This window comes from Scomber japonicus, chromosome 16 (genome assembly GCF_027409825.1).
Source record: "Scomber japonicus isolate fScoJap1 chromosome 16, fScoJap1.pri, whole genome shotgun sequence".
NCBI lineage: Eukaryota > Metazoa > Chordata > Actinopteri > Scombriformes > Scombridae > Scomber > Scomber japonicus.
The window spans coordinates 7,818,371-7,834,044 of NC_070593.1; the positions used below are offsets into that span (position 1 = coordinate 7,818,371).

The 15,674-nt window shown below is 42.4% G+C and overlaps 1 protein-coding gene across 1 annotated transcript; it reads right to left on the reverse strand.

The window, feature by feature from the left end:
• Positions 1–1,339: 1,339 nt before the first annotated feature.
• Positions 1,340–14,917, reverse strand: map3k9 (mitogen-activated protein kinase kinase kinase 9). The gene is made up of 12 exons (XM_053335503.1): positions 14,444–14,917; positions 12,628–13,041; positions 8,460–8,640; positions 6,493–6,641; positions 6,019–6,194; positions 5,682–5,922; positions 4,538–4,660; positions 4,383–4,405; positions 4,264–4,343; positions 3,993–4,105; positions 2,792–3,568; positions 1,340–2,022 (listed from the first exon to the last, which is right to left on the reverse strand). Exons 1-12 carry the CDS (start codon positions 14,832–14,834, stop codon positions 1,568–1,570), a joined length of 3,123 nt encoding a protein of 1,040 aa, XP_053191478.1. The 5' UTR covers positions 14,835–14,917; the 3' UTR covers positions 1,340–1,567.
• Between the last annotated feature and the right edge of the window lie 757 nt (positions 14,918–15,674).

Genomic DNA, 15,674 nt, shown 5'->3' on the forward strand with positions numbered 1-15,674 from the left:
ATTAAATAGTTGCAGCCTATTATTCTGTTTATCGACTAATTGGTAAAACAGTTTCTGCACCCTTGTTAAAGAAGTTGTAAAATCTGCACCAAAAAAAAAAAAAAAAAAAAACCCAAAAAACCCCTGAAGATCATTTAAAATGTTCCAAAACAGAAGAAAAATAACATGAAATGAACACGAGGACAAAAATAAATAATCATGGACCAGTAAACTGTGTCAAAAGAAAAAAAAAAATCAAGGCAAATGCAATAAATAAATATAAAATAGAACATCAGATAAATTAATCAATAAATAACATTATATAAATAAATAAATAGAAATACAAATCATAATCAGGAATGAACTTCCACATGCCACCAGGGCCTGCTACATATTTGCCATTCAAATCTCATGCACTTTGTTGCTTACATCACCTAAATACATACATCCCTCATTTTTACCTTGATCAACAATTTATGAGGCAGAAGATTTACAGAGTTACAAATACAAAGTTCCCTTTTTTTCCCCCCTCTTTGTTTCCCCTCAACTGGTGGGACGGGATCCAAACAAGCTACTCTGACAGGAAACAATCAATCCCAATTCAAACCCAGTCGAGTCAAGCAGTGGTGACATTCTTGTTTATGGTAAAGATCAGCGTACAGAGCTCGAAGACGATGTCAGACATCTCTGTACCGACACTGTCTCGAGACTGTGGGCTGCTAATGCAAAACAGTGCTCATATTATACAACAGCGTCCCCCGAATATTTCTCTAGCAGAGGTGATTGGTGACGACAGGTGCTCAGTACAAAAACAGGAATCCATCCAGCCAACAAGCACAGGAGAATGAGACACACAGATGCATTCAAATAGCACAATACTTTCGCGGATGAGTTACAAATAATCAGAGACAGCGTGTAAATAGGTTTTTTTTTTTTGTTTGGGGTTTTTTTTTTGACAATGGAAAAAAACCTGAAGCTTTACATTCATGATGCTTTCCAAAAGTGCACTTCATTAAAATGCACAATCTTCAACTCAAGCTTGAAATTAAGAAAAAATATGTAAAGCTTAGTGATACTGTCAATGCTTTTTCTTCATAACACATACGATTACAGTCGAGCCATTACATCTGTTTATTCCCCAAGAAACATCTTAAACGACTTGGTTTCTATAAGGTGAGAGGAATCAAGCAATAAAAGATTATTCTCCTTTTCTTATACATTTAAAAACCCTGCCTGGGTTAAATGAGATTTGAAAATCATTTCCACGGTTTGTTTTAGTGGTTATAGATGCCAAATTGGAGGATTTTTTTTTACCACAAATGGCAATACAGAGAGGTAAAGTATTCACAGCAAGTACATGAAAGTTCATTTTGCATGTATTCCTGTGATTGAAACCACATTACTGTAGATGGGAAAAGGTGAACCACCTCCATTAAGTACTGATTAAAGCTAAAAACAGATTCAGAGAACACTTTGTAAGTACTAATTGACGCACACCTTTTACAATCCAACAGGTTAATACCAGGGACTTTCCCCTCCTCGTGTTGGACCAGTGAGGGCTGAGGCTGTATGCACACATGGGACAAAGTTAGGACCAGAATCCGGGTCTGAAGCGGTAAGGTGAGTCTTTGGGAAAGCTGATCTCCGGTCTGCAGAGTGGGACGGTTCCATCTCGGTACTGTCCCTCGTCCAGCTGATCCAACAGGTTTTCGTTCTTGCGGGGGGAGTAGGGTGTCGGGGCCTCCATGGGGGTGGGCAGCACTGCGGGGTCTCTCCCAAACTCTACCGTGGGAGGAGTCTCTGTGCTGGAGGTATGGGCAGGGGACTCGCCGTTACCCAGGGTCTGTCCGTTTCCCCGAGGCCTCGTGTCCGCCCAGAACACTTCACAGCGAGCCCGTGGGGAAGGCCGAGGCCGAGCTACAAAGTCCAAAGTTTTGGGGCGTTCGGGGGCACAGCGACGTCGGGGTGTGGGGGGGAATACTACATTGGGATCTGGGAGCCGGGGAACTTCAGAACAGTCTTCTTTTAATCCTCTAAAACCACCTGTTGCAAAAAGAAAAAGAAAGATGAAAAAAGAACACAAGTTTGATGTTGCTGTTTTCATGTCAGTATTGGCATTTTAGTAAATTATGAATATTTGCTGATAATGTTGTCCACTTTTTACAGATGTTTATGGTCTCCAGAAGACGGAGCCTACTAGCTTTTCTTCCAGTGCCATCATGAGGTTGACATTTGTAGTTTTAAATGTTTCAATGTTGGATGGATTGCTTTGAAATCTGGTACAGACAGTCATGCCCCACCCAAGAATGATTTGTGATAACTTTGTTGATTCCTGACTATTCACCTATTGACATCATCTGTTCAAATGTTAGGTGTATGTAATCACACTCCTGTCACTCTCAGGTGTTAAAAAGCAAATGCTCGCATGCATGAACTGCAACTCCATCTCCACCAGCTGAGCACAAACTAAAAGTGTGAACATGATTTAACATTATATCTCCTAAAGATCAGACTATTAGCACTGTTATTGTGAGCGTGTTAGCATGCAAACATCTCTTCTGTTTTATTAAAGGTTAAACATTTGAGTTATTTGCTACCAAACCCAAAACTATTTGGGTCATTGGAGTTTTTATTTTTCTATGTTGCTGTTTCACCCTGAAAAATATATTGTGAATTAAGTTGCAGGTCATAATAAGAATCAACCCTCCAAAACTCATCATGGTCATTCAAGACATTTGATGGAACATTATAAATGGAAACTGTCTTTGATAAACATTTATAATTCTGCAAAATGCAATAAAAAAGAGGTTACCTGTGCTCTCTAAAGCTTTCTTTTCTGGCAGTGGTTCAAGATTATGAGGAGGGCTGCACTTCTTGATGGCTCCATCTGATGGCGTTCGACGTAAGCTACGTGAGGAACTTGTGGCGGAGGGTACGTGTGTGGGCGTTAGAGACTGGCGGGGGTTACGCTTGAAGCTTTCAAGGTGGGTGTTGACCAGCGGGTTGACCGGGGTTCGGATGCCATGATGCTGCAGGACGGGAGGTGGGAGAGAATGCTTTGCAAGCGGGGAGGCGGGGCGGCAGACTAACAACTCCTCGCTGTCGTTGCGCAGCAGTGAGCGGGTGGAGTTGCAGTCAGACACTGATGATAAGGACAGCAGCGTGTAAGAGGGGGGCAAGCCTCGCTCAGGTAACGAGGGTGCTGAGGGTTTCAGTGGGCTTTCCCGCCTGAATAGTCTGCGAGTTGGGGGGCTGGTGCTCCGCCTTTGGCCCCCTGATCTGTGAAAGAAGCTCTCCCATCGTGGTTTGATAGTCTCTTCTGGTTGGGCTAAAGTTAGAAGATTGCAGCCCAATCCAACGGCTGCCAGCAGGGCTCCACAGCCCAGCAGGACCAGCTCAGAGCGACGACCACCTGCCGGGCTTTTCTTGCACGGTGGTGTTGCTGGCACCTGGACGCTGGGGCAATACTCCTCTCCGTCGGCACCATCAGCGGCAGCACCTGTGTGGCCCTCTTTGTGGAAGGGGATGCAGAGGTAGGACTGACCAGAGGCCGCTCCTGGCTCAGTAGTGAAGCAGCAGTCTTCATTTTCTGAAAACAGCATAATTTACAGGCTAATTTCTCTGTGGTTGTCTTCTAAAGCTTGTAAACTGAAGCAAATGTCAAACACAAGTGCGTACACGCGGTTAATCCTGCACTGTTGATCCCTCATGAAGCGGCTTGAGCCCTGCTGTAAAATTGTTACTTTAATTTCATCCATTCGCATACAGTTTGCTGAGTGTGCATGACCCTTTTTTCAGCTACTGCCTGTTTACATTCATACAGCTCCAAACATGCACATCTGCAAATTTCCCAGGTTAACCACTAAGACCAACGTGGGAGTGAAATATCTTAGTCACTTACTTTCCCCTACCAGTCTGCCTCCATTTCAGCCTTTATTCTACAGCTGTCCTCTGTACTATCATGCAGAGCGTTCATATGCCAGACAAAATATACCTGCTAACGTTCTGCTTACCCATCTCCACCAGGCTTGGCACTCCAGGCACTGCTGGACTGTGTCTCGGGGATCTGCGAAGATTCGGGGCGCTGCAGGACCGCTGCCTGCTCCCCTCATGTGCAGGTTTCACACTGTCAGGAAGAAAAAAGATAAAGATGGACATAATGAAAAACAGGCACAGATTGTTTAATATAGGAGCTGTTATATTTAAAAATACACCCTGTATGTTACTAGGTCATTAAGTACTATTTCTAATCCGTAACTGGGTTAAAGTAGATTCTTGCTTCACCTGGCATCAGCGCTGTGCTCCCTGTAAGGACCACACCCGCGGGATCTGCCCTTCTTCCTGGACCCCTTTCTCTCCAACTCCTCTTCATCCTGCTGAAAGGCTGTGCAGCGACCCCAGGCTGTACACCCCTCCCCTGGAGTGACTGCACAACGAGACATTTTAAAAGGAATACATTAGATTTGATAGAAAGGGTTTCAACATTAACATTAAATAACTTGTGATGAATAATAATCTTAATAGTCCATAGTAATATTTCATCCAAGATGCTTCTTACGCTGTATGGCTCTTAGGCGGGGCAGCATTGGTGGACTAGTCGGAGGGCTGGAGCCGCTGCTGAGCAAACTCCTGCGCCGATCATGAGAAGGTGACGCCTGCACTGTGATTTTGTGCTGAAAATCTAAACAAGGATTTCAAAAAAACGCATATTAGCTTCGAGGCTGCCTGAGGGGGAACGTCAAGCTTGAAACGCATTACTATACAGAGTAACTTTACATGCCTGCAGACAAGTTTTGCATTTTAAATCGTCACACTCTTCTACATTTAACATTTTTCCTTTGAGTTTCCAACAAGATCTGGTTAAGAAAGAGGACTCAAATATTTACAGATCTAAGCTAACAAACACTGACTATTTTAAGCTGCTATGTAACTTGGCAGTAAAATACCAATAATTATACATTAAACATTGACTGTATGTTTATGCAAAAGACGCCAGTGCAATTAGTCATGGAAATAGCAATCAGTAAAGAAAGGCAAAATGAGGGCTGCAACTAAAGATGATTTTTTAAAGTAATCTATCAATTATTTTGGTGATTAATCAACAATTAGTTTTGTAAAAAATGGTGAAAAATGTCACCATTTCACAAAATCTCAAGATACAACCCATAATGTCTTGTTTTATCCTGACCAACACTTCACAACCCAGATATTCAGTTTACTGTCAGAGGACTAAAGAGACCAGAAAATAGTCACATTTGGCTAGAGGGAGAATTTTAGCATTTCTTCTTAAAATGATTCACTGGTCCACTGATTATCTTAATAGTTACAGAGCCGTTTTCTGTGGACTGACACTCGACATTTTTTGGTATAATGGCAGATGATAAAACATCTATGTTTCCAGCTTCTGGATCAACATGACAGTTGCTGCCTCATTAACATGACATGAGTGACAAGTGTTGGCTGTATGATCATTTAAAGACCAAAATGACAATATTTTCCAGTCAGTTCCTTGATACTGATGATGTGACAACAAGTTGGGGAAAAACGATAAGTAATATGAAAATAATGGGCCAAGCAGGGAGTGGCATGCTGTGAAAGTCTGGATCTACTAAATGTGATCAGGAAAAGACACAACATCCCACATCAGAGGTGAAACTTTCCCCTTTGATATCCAAAGCAGCACAACAGTTTGTCTGCGGTACCTGAAGGCAAGCTGATCCTGTTCCCATCCTTGAGTTTTAGGCGGTTGCGTCGGAACTTGCCCTGTCTGCTCTCCACGTGAGGCTTTTCCTGGTAGAGCTGGTGAATCATGATGTTGAGCTCTCGCTCCAGGATATGGATCTCCCTCTCGGCTAGTTCCTGCTCGCGCCTCCTCAACGCCTCCTCCTGGCACTTCTGCTGCAGTGCCGCTTGGGTCAGCTCTTCCTCCCAAGATCGCAGCTCCTGGAGGGGTCCAAAATGAAGAGGTGAAATAAAAACCATTGACACCTCTTAAATAGCTGTATACAAGTCCTAGCAGTTAAAACCTCTCCAATTTACCTTCTCCTTGGTCCTCAGTTGGTCAAACATATCCTGTATCTCCAGTCTCCAGTCATCCTGCAGAGAGTGGAAGGACTCTGCTGGCATCTCAAAGAAGCCTGACTCCTCGATGGCGGTCAGCTGGTCTAAAATAGTTGTGAAGTGCGGCCGGGAGTGAGAGTCTGGGCTCCAGCAGTCTTTGGCAGAAGATGAAAAACAGTCTCAAAAATTTGAGCCAGGGATGCCTCAAGCAAAAATGCATTTTTACCCTTCAAATTTTTCCAAAAGGGAGAGAATGTATCCTGTCTGTTTATTTGATGCTTTGCAGTTATGTTTTACAAAATAATTAGATTGTCATTCATCCAATTTTTAATAACAAATGTAATACACATTTTTGCATTAGACATAGTTCTGCAATAATCATAATGACAGTTTCTACATAATTTGGAGGATAATAAGTAATCCCTAGCAGGAAATATATATATTTTGTCTTACCCTCCATAAGACGTACAAATTGCTCAGGACAAGTTGTGGGAATGGGCAAAGCCAGCTTATTCATTGCCACTCCATAAGCCACAGCGAGACCATCGATACCCCGAAAAGGAACCTCTCCCGTCAGCAGCTCCCACAACAGCACGCCGTAACTTCAATGAAAAGAAAATAAGAGAAAACAAAAAAAGGTTATGTGAATTTTCTTTAATACATTTTAGATATATAGACCATCAAATAATGTGTTTTCTATTAAGTTTTACACAGTTAATGCCACAAAATCCTCCTGAGAGAGAGGGGGGCTCGATGTAAGTGCAAAGTCACTTACAGCATCAAAAGATAAATGTGTATATGAATATATGAATGTCAAGCAGGATGTTTGCTACAAGAGAAGGCTGGATGTTCAGCAAATGTTCAGGTCTACTTTATTTGAATAAATGTCAAAAAGGGATTAGAGGAGCGCTATTTTACACTCTACTCATGTAAATATTGAGGTGAGACAGAAAAGGTCAAAATTGAAAGAATGTCAAAGGAGTAACAGATCCACATGACTTCTACCAAGAACACTGATGAGCTGCAATAAATGACCAACAAACTGAAGAATTAAGAAATGAATGAGGGTTACAGATACATGCTCTGATGTGACTGTCTACACTTCCTATTGTGGATTGCGTTGTCGTATGGAAACTACTATAATACGGCAATCACAAACTATTTAAATAATTCAGGATCATTTTTTGAGTTTATTCTACACCGCCGTAGAAGTATTGATTAGAGAGCCAAAGTGATTCCCACCCTGGCTGGCACTCAAGAAGACATTCATCTTTCTATCATTACCGTTATAATGCTCGCTGCCTTCCCTCAGCTTTCTCACCGATAACACTTTAATCCTGTTTTAGAGGAAAACTCCACATTGTGTCAGGGATAGCTGAGCTGAGCTGGACAGTTAACGCTGCTGGTTGTACAATAACAAAAATGTCAGACTGGCAGAGGATGAAGATGACACATGGCATTAAAAGCAGACAGTTATTGGTCTTGAATCACATACTAAATCACATGCTCACACATACAGGCTGAGCTTTACCGTGATCTTACAGCAAGACTATTCAAATTCTTACATCTGAAGCTGCTAAAATATATTATTAGCACATGTGGTTCATATGAGGAGGAGTGTCAACTTGTCTAAAGCAATTTAATCTGTGGTTATAACAACTAGAGCAAATCTTTAACACATCACATCTCTATGATCACATAAAATCTGAATAACCTGAATATTTGGATACATGTTATAAAGTGTGCCTTTCAACTGTGACATAGGAAGATTTTATATTTTTATATGAAAAATTGAGCAGCCCTCCTACACACTTCACTACTCATTCTCATCTTAATTTTTTTTAGTTTTAATCTAATATATTATATATTAGCCTCAAGAAGAGTATGCCACCTTGCTTTTCTCTGCACTCACTATTATAGTATATTATAGTATAGCATTGCTGTTGGACCTTTTATCTCCATATCTTGTATATCTTATCATCCCCCCCTCCCCTCCCCATAAATCAATACTACTGGTCACCCTTTACATCTGTCTGTGGGTTTGTCCTGAAAATGATGGTTTGTAAATAGACAAATAACATGCATGAACTCAAACTGTGCTACCCTGCATTGTATCTGACTGTGTTAAATCTTTAATAAAAGTGAAGCACCAGATCCTCTGTGATGACTTTTTGTGCTAATTTTGAGTATCACTTATATGTATTTTTCAGCCTACTCTAGTTTTGCACCCATCTCATAAACACTACATTTTGTTCCCATGTCTCAGTATGTCCTCTGTTACTATGGCAACTGCTGCCAGAGCTGAACTTTTCTTTTTTGTGCATGGTGGGTAAACCGGTTTCTTTTCTTGGCTCCGTTTTCAGATTGCTGTTACAACTTGGATGCAGTTAGTTGGCTGCATAAATCCCTCCTCTGCCCACCTCCAAACGTCGCTACCCTTGGAGAACGTGGACGAGCGGATGACTTCGGGAGCCATCCAGGCGTAGGTCCCGGCTGCGCTCATCTTGGTGGTGCGGTGCCACTCTCGAGCCAGGCCGAAGTCGGTGATCTTCAGGGTCTTGTTACTGAGGTCTTCCATCTCAACCCTCTCAAGGATCAGGACTGGAGCGGGATATATGGGTAATCCAGGTGGAGAGGGGGGGACGGTAATGGTGGAGCAGGAGGTGATGAGGGGATTTCAGTTGGAGGGGATGGGAAGGAGTTTTGGGGGGATGTGGGAGAGTGGGAGAGTGGGGGAGGATTCGTGCAGATTGGCAGGTGGGTTGATGGTAAAATAAAAAAAGGTTTCGGGGGGAAAATCAACATCACCAGGATTGAAGTGTTGGGAAAGGCAGCAGCAGCACAATGAGGCACATGATCAAAAAAACAAAAAAACAAACAATAATGCACGTGCGAAAATTAGATACACGATGCATGAACAAAACAGGGTGCGGTTGGAGGGAGGCCACGATGAAAGGATTGGAAGGATAAAAGCGGTGTGGAGAAAGAGAGAGAACAGAGAAACCAAGAAACAGTGAGACACTACAACAGAGGAAAGCAGAGATGAAAAACACAGACTTTGATCAATGCTAATGATCTCACCCAAGAGTATTTTTTTTTTAACAGAACATCTCAAATGATACCCTGATACAACTGTTAAACTACAGAAATAGACAGTTACAACACTCCCATTTGCTCTAATAGGCACTAAAAAGAAAAAAAAACACAACCCATTCGAAACAAGCAAAATCAGTGCTTCTAAACCACATGCTCACTCTCCCCCCATCCAGCTCCACCATGCCAGGCCATCTGCTGTGGCTGTGCCCAGTGGAGAGGGTGTGTCGACAGACTGCGGTGCACATCAAGCACCCCTTCATCTGCTGCTCATGTGGCTCTAATGCTACAGAGGCAGTTTCCAAAGGAGCTAAACCCAAACATGTGGCTTGAGGAAATCCAGCTCCTGTGTAGTTGGAGAGGTAGTACATGAAATGAACACAGACGATTCTCCCCCGGGGGCCCGATATCAGCCTCCAAATGTATGCACTCACCGTAATGCATAGTGCTTTCGCAAGAGCATCGACTAAATGGCATGTTATGGGAAAGGAAGTGAGTAAGAAACAATGAAGATGGGATGTTTTTAAGAAGGTACAAAGAAAAACCCCACCATGGATTAATTGATGTTTTTATGTTTTTTTAAATGACAAATTACTGAGTGGTTTAAAAAGTGTTTTTTAGCAACACTAGTGGCTCAGTGGACGGCAATGTTGGTCTGTTGGTTGGCTTCCTACTTTGGTTCAGACTTAAAGAGCAGCTGTGACTTTTTGTCTTCCCATTTTGCAGTCAGGAATAATGTCAATATGTTGTTTTTTTAATTTATTGGTAATATCTTTCTGTTATTAAAAAGGAATACAAAAAAATCTTATTGGAAATGTCAGAAATGCTCCTTTATGTTGTTCAACTGGAGGGTGTTATAACAAAATCAAATTATTCCACTCCAAAAATATTAACATGGGTGGAGAAAATTCTTACTGTCATTGTGCCTCTGTCTCCTGCTCTCCACAGTAACAGCAGTCATCTGTGTGCAGCCGATGTCAAGTTTGCACATGTTTTTTTACACGTGCAAACCTTTAATAAATCAGGCCCAAAGTGTCTTAGTAAGGTGTTGGGCCACCATGTTGCACGAGAACAGCTTCAGTGCTTATTGGCATTGATTCTACAAATCTGTGAACTCTACTGGAGGGATAAACATCACTTTCAAAAGATATTCCCTCACTTGGTGTTTTGATGATGGTGGTGGAGAGCTCTGTCTAACATGTCCGTCCAAAATCTCCCATAGGTGTTCAGTTGGGTTGCGATCTGGTGACTGTGAAGACCATAATATATGATTCACGTTATTTAAACCCATCAGTGACCCCCTGTGTCCTATAAATGAGGGTATTGTTATCCTGGAGGAGAAAAGTCCCATCAGGACAGAAATATTTCATCATAGGATAAAGGTGATCACTCAGAACAACTTTGTATTGATTAGCAGTGACTCTTCCCTCTAAGGGGACAAATGGATCCAAACCAATGCCAGCAAAATGCCGCTCACAGCACAACAGAGCCACCAGATCCCCTCACTGTAGGAGTCAATCATTCAGGCCTATACCGATTTTTCCTTTAATTCGTCACCTGCCTGTTCATGTCATGGGCAGACAGTGTGTTGTCAGCGGGGGTATTTAAGAGTAAGAACCCCACCAGCAGCTAAGTGGATTGAAGTGACATTTGCAGGTAAGTTTAAATAATGCATTTTGTTTACATGCTGTTCAATATGCTGCAGCTGAGCAGCTAATCAGCCACCTAGCCTGCTACCTGACTGCTTCTCCACCTTTTTAGATGGATACCTAACAGTACTCCATCATTCAGTTAAGAGGATGCCATTCATTAAACCTAAAAATATACATTTCGCCATTTTGGTTTATGATTTTTTTTTTCTACAAGTGGAGCACAGGATGGGTGTTTTATAGAGCAGATGCTGGATTTATGCTGGAGCAGATCAAAAAATTTAATTTCAGTTGGATTTTAACAGAGAGATATGAGAGCTGAATCAACCTTTTCATCCAACCTAAGAAGAAAGCAAATAAGCATTTCTCAAAATGTCAAAACTATTATACTAACTATATATGACATTAGGTTGATAAGTTCATGTTTATTATTAAGTATGATTATGTTTACTGATGAGTAACCAATAGATGTGAAATGTCTGAGTTTCTGTAATATATAGCTGGAATTTCCAGCCAGCTTTTAAAAGCACACAAATAAAAAAGGATGAGAACTCAAACTGAGATGAAAAGATGACTCTTTCACTGCTGGGGGGGAAATTTTGGAAACCAACCACGTGGCCGTGAGCCAGAAATGAAAGACAGTTGGTTGGCACACTGTCCTGTCCTGCTGTGTGAAGAGAACATGGGTTTTCCCCAAAGAGCCCTGGATGGCAACTAGTTAGACTGACTTAACACTTAACACGGCCTATAGGAAGTGATGAGGCTGAGCTGATCATCAGAGAATGAGCCAATGGCAGGCCAGGAGCCGGTTGTATGCATCGCTGTAACCTCCAATAGCGAGGCAGGGGCAGAGCATTGGGCAAATCCTCAGTAATAGGCTTGGGATTTAGGGGATCCACTAGGGTAAAATGTAAGATTACAACTGCTATACAAACATACATGCAAACTACTTTTCCTTTCTGCTGTCATGTCTGATCATGTTATTATAGCTGCGGATCAGAATCACTTTAGCATGCAGTGACTATGGTGTAATATGTTTTAAAATGTTATTTCATACAATATTTTAAACAGCAATATTTTTTTAAGAGATTGATATCAGTGAAAAACACTAACTTCTACATTACTGGCTTGTCATCCTGCTTCACACTACAGAAAAACACTTGTTTTCAAAGACAGAAGAGACATTTATAACCATTATTATTATATTATAGTCCACTACAGCTTATCACAGACCTGATGATAAGGCAAATCTGTGATTCCTGATAGAGGCTATCTAAGTCCTGAGTCACTTAGAGGCTAAAACTATGCAAAACAGCACTAAAACACTTCGGATGATGGATAGAAATAACAATTACTACTATTATTGATCAATCAGTTTATCATTTGTCCTGTAATATGATATTGATGGATCAGAAATGGCTAGAGACCAGACTGATGTTACAAAATAGCTTGTTTATGTGTGACAAAACAAGCAGAATAAATCTACAATGATGTAAAACAGGAACATTTGCAACTACAGCTGAGACAATTTGATCACCAGGAAATTAATCTGCAGCTGTTTTGATAATTAATTAATCAATTGAAGCCAAAAGTGTGGAATATTCTCTGATTTCAGCTTCTGAAATATAAGGATTTGCTGCTTTTCTCTGTTTCGTATCATTGCAAATTGAATATGGGATAGTTTTATACTGCTGATGAGATACAACAACTCATTTAAAGATGTGGTTTTAGGATTAAGGTAACTGTGTCAGGTATTTATCCCTATTTTTTGACGTTTTAAAAACCAAACCATGAATACATTAACTGAGAAAATAATCACCAACAAGATACAACTGAGGGAACTTACTGTTGCTGGACTTGAGGTCTCTGTGAATAATAGGGACGATGGCCTGGCTGTGGAGGTAGTGCATGCCCCGGGCGATCTGTACGGCCCAATCCACCAGTGTGCACGGAGGGATTCGTTTCCCTGCGAGGGCCCGGTTGAGGGGGCCGCCCCGAGCGTACTCCATGACCAGGCACAGGTTGGGCTCTTGTAGACAAACCCCCAGCAGACCCATGATGTTGGGATGGTTGAGCATGGCAAAAAGCTTGGCCTCCTGACGGACGCTCTCCAGGGTCTGCTCCGCGTCCTCATCTGGGTCTCGTCGTGCCGCCTTCACCGCCACCTCTGAGCCCCGCCAAATGGCACGATAGACTTTTCCAAAACCGCCCACTCCGATGATTTCCTCAAGGGTCAGCTCTAAGAAATCAATCTCCAGGACTACAGGAAAAGAAGATAAAGATGAGAGACTTAGAGAGACAGAGAAAGACAAAAAATATAAAGCTATATTCCCTTAAAACATTCAATCTCATGACATGATTTTGATCACGTCTTGTCATGGAAATCACATTTTTGTTCACAGTGATCCAAGGACATTAGAGGTCAGGGTCAACCTGTCTGGAGCTGGCAGGGATTCACTGTTTCACTCTTCAGCAAGGCAAATAATCGCTAACAAGGATTTCAAAACCAGGTCATTTACTAAAAGGATGCTTTCTCAGAGCACTAAGCCACCCTGCTGCCCCAAATACATCTGGTGGAAGTGGAACTATCCCTCCTGCTATTACACAAGGATGAGCATCTGTCCTAAAAATCTGGCTCGGATGTTCGGAGAAGCAAAGAATGAAGATTGTGTAGAAAAGATGAAAATCCCTTCCCACTGAGTGTTTAAAAGTTAAAGGGTGTGTGTGATGATGTGAAAAGGAGCCTCTTTGTCTGTGGTTGTAAACCTTCATGTCGTGGATTCCTAACAGTCTACTAAGCAGACTGACCTTGATGAATATTTCAGGTGAGATGGTATGTGAAAGTAGGCCAGCTGCCTCCGAATATGAAAAGATGAAAGCCAACAAAGACTGAGACAGCCAACAAGACAGCTGAGGCAGTGAGGACTACCCAAACAACTGGGGTTAAACACGCTGCAATTAAGTTTTATTTCATGCTTAAACGCAGGTGTAAGATTTGTCAATGGTTGGAAATCAGGTATTGTAGCTGTGGAGCATCCTTTTGGCAAGCAGCTGAAAGAGCAATAAGAAGTTAGCGTGCTTTCACTTTTGGCTCCACAGTGCAATCCACTAGTCTGATTCTGACTGAGGCCTTGGCTGCTGCTTTTCTCTACATGCACAATTTGACATGTACACACATTTCTTTCCTCTCTTGCAGCACAAATTTGGTGCAAACACTACAGGCTTACCAGTCATCATCAAAATGCATGCATACCAAGTCAATGCATGTATTTAAAAAGCATAACAAAGGCTTGTGTTGCATCTAATGATAATACTGCATGTAGAGGTACGTGATCATTCATTATCTCTGCTGAGGATGCGGAGCACATTGTGCATTGTAATTTGAGCAGCGAGGCGGGGTGCATCACTGGTGTCTGTTTGTTTGACAGGCAGTGTGATGAATAATGGTCCTGAAGCTGGCCTGCTGTGAGGATGCTTCTCTTTCTAGGCCAACAGGAGTGCACTGCGCCTACCATGACACAGCACTCTCAACGTTGCTTTATCTGGCCTCCTAACAAAAGACATGGAAAGACAACCCACAGCCCTATGCTCTATGCTCTGTTTTTTTTTTAAGTGATGGCACTCTTAATTTCATTAGGCGTGAAACACAATGGGATACTCACGGTGCAGAGGAGGCACTGAGTACTGCTGCTCTGAGGTATCCCGTATTTCCTCCGGGATGCCATTCCCTTTACTGACATAATTACACGGGAAAATGCCAACCCGATCTGCTATCATACCGGTCCACCATCCCTCATCTCCCGACACCAGGGAGTCCTTGGACAGCACCTCCACCAGGTCCCCCCTGCGTAGACTGAGCTCATCGTCCGCAGTCGCCTCATAGTCAAACACGGCGGTCCAGACGCCCGGTGCAGAGGGTCTCGCACCCGGCGTTGCTCTGATGCCATTCTCCGGTGTCGGCCAGCGGAAAACATCTGTCTCCGCTTCTTCCGATGAAGGGACGCTCGCCTTAGGACTCAAACTATTGTCCAGAGCGGGTTTGAAGACATCCATGGACGCGATCCATAGGGGCGACCTGGATCACTGCACACACAAAGCTAAGTAGAGGCTAATCCCGCACACAAACACTGCGGTAACCTGACAGCACCATCACCATCCTGCTGCTGCTGCTGCTGCATCGTCTGCCTTTCACTCACCGATGGCTGCTATCAAACACACACACACACAGAGACATATACACACACGCGCACACACACAAAGTCAGCTTGATGATTTTTTCTATGCACAATCCTACACCCAATCACCGCTGAAACTCCTCGGACGCAGCAGTCTTTAATTTTAAGCCAATTGTGCCAATGTGCGACTCATCCCCGGCCTCCTATTGGTGCACAGACACGTCAGCAACAGTTTATTTCCCACCCTCCTCTTCGCGTCAAATGCTGGTCACCCCTTGTCATAGCATGAACCTGCTCCATGTCAATCAAACACAAAAACAAGGATTTTTTTTTTTCAAATTGTCTCATTTATTTAGTTATTGACCCCCTTCCCTCCCCTCCTCCCCAGAAAAGAACAAATAAAACATAAAGGATTCAACTTAAGGTTTAAATTGCATGCATAACTCCCTGAAATAAAAACTCATAGCAAAGAGTAAAAAACAGTCAACATAACACAAACAATCAAATGAACAATTCCCATAACTTTAGTGATATGATGGGAGTGTGTGTGTGTGCGCGCGTGTGTGTTTTTAAAAATCCACTAATAATCCATCCCTATTTATTTAAAACAGATATTCTTGATTAAATCCCAACAATGCAAAAAAAAATCAAGTAAGACATCAGGAATAGATACTGCAGCTGTGAGGACAGCTTCAACCAGTTCAGGTGGACACACACA

Bases quoted from the DNA above. Each gene is read 5' to 3' on its own strand.
- map3k9 (XM_053335503.1), bottom strand. From the start codon at position 14,834: ATGGATGTCTTCAAACCCGCTCTGGACAATAGTTTGAGTCCTAAGGCG. The intron at 4,406-4,537 runs GTAAGAAGCATC...CTCGTTGTGCAG, and splicing joins CCGCCTAAGAGCCATACAGC to TCACTCCAGGGGAGGGGTGT. The intron at 4,106-4,263 runs GTGAAGCAAGAA...TCTTCCTGACAG, and splicing joins GAGCACAGCGCTGATGCCAG to TGTGAAACCTGCACATGAGG.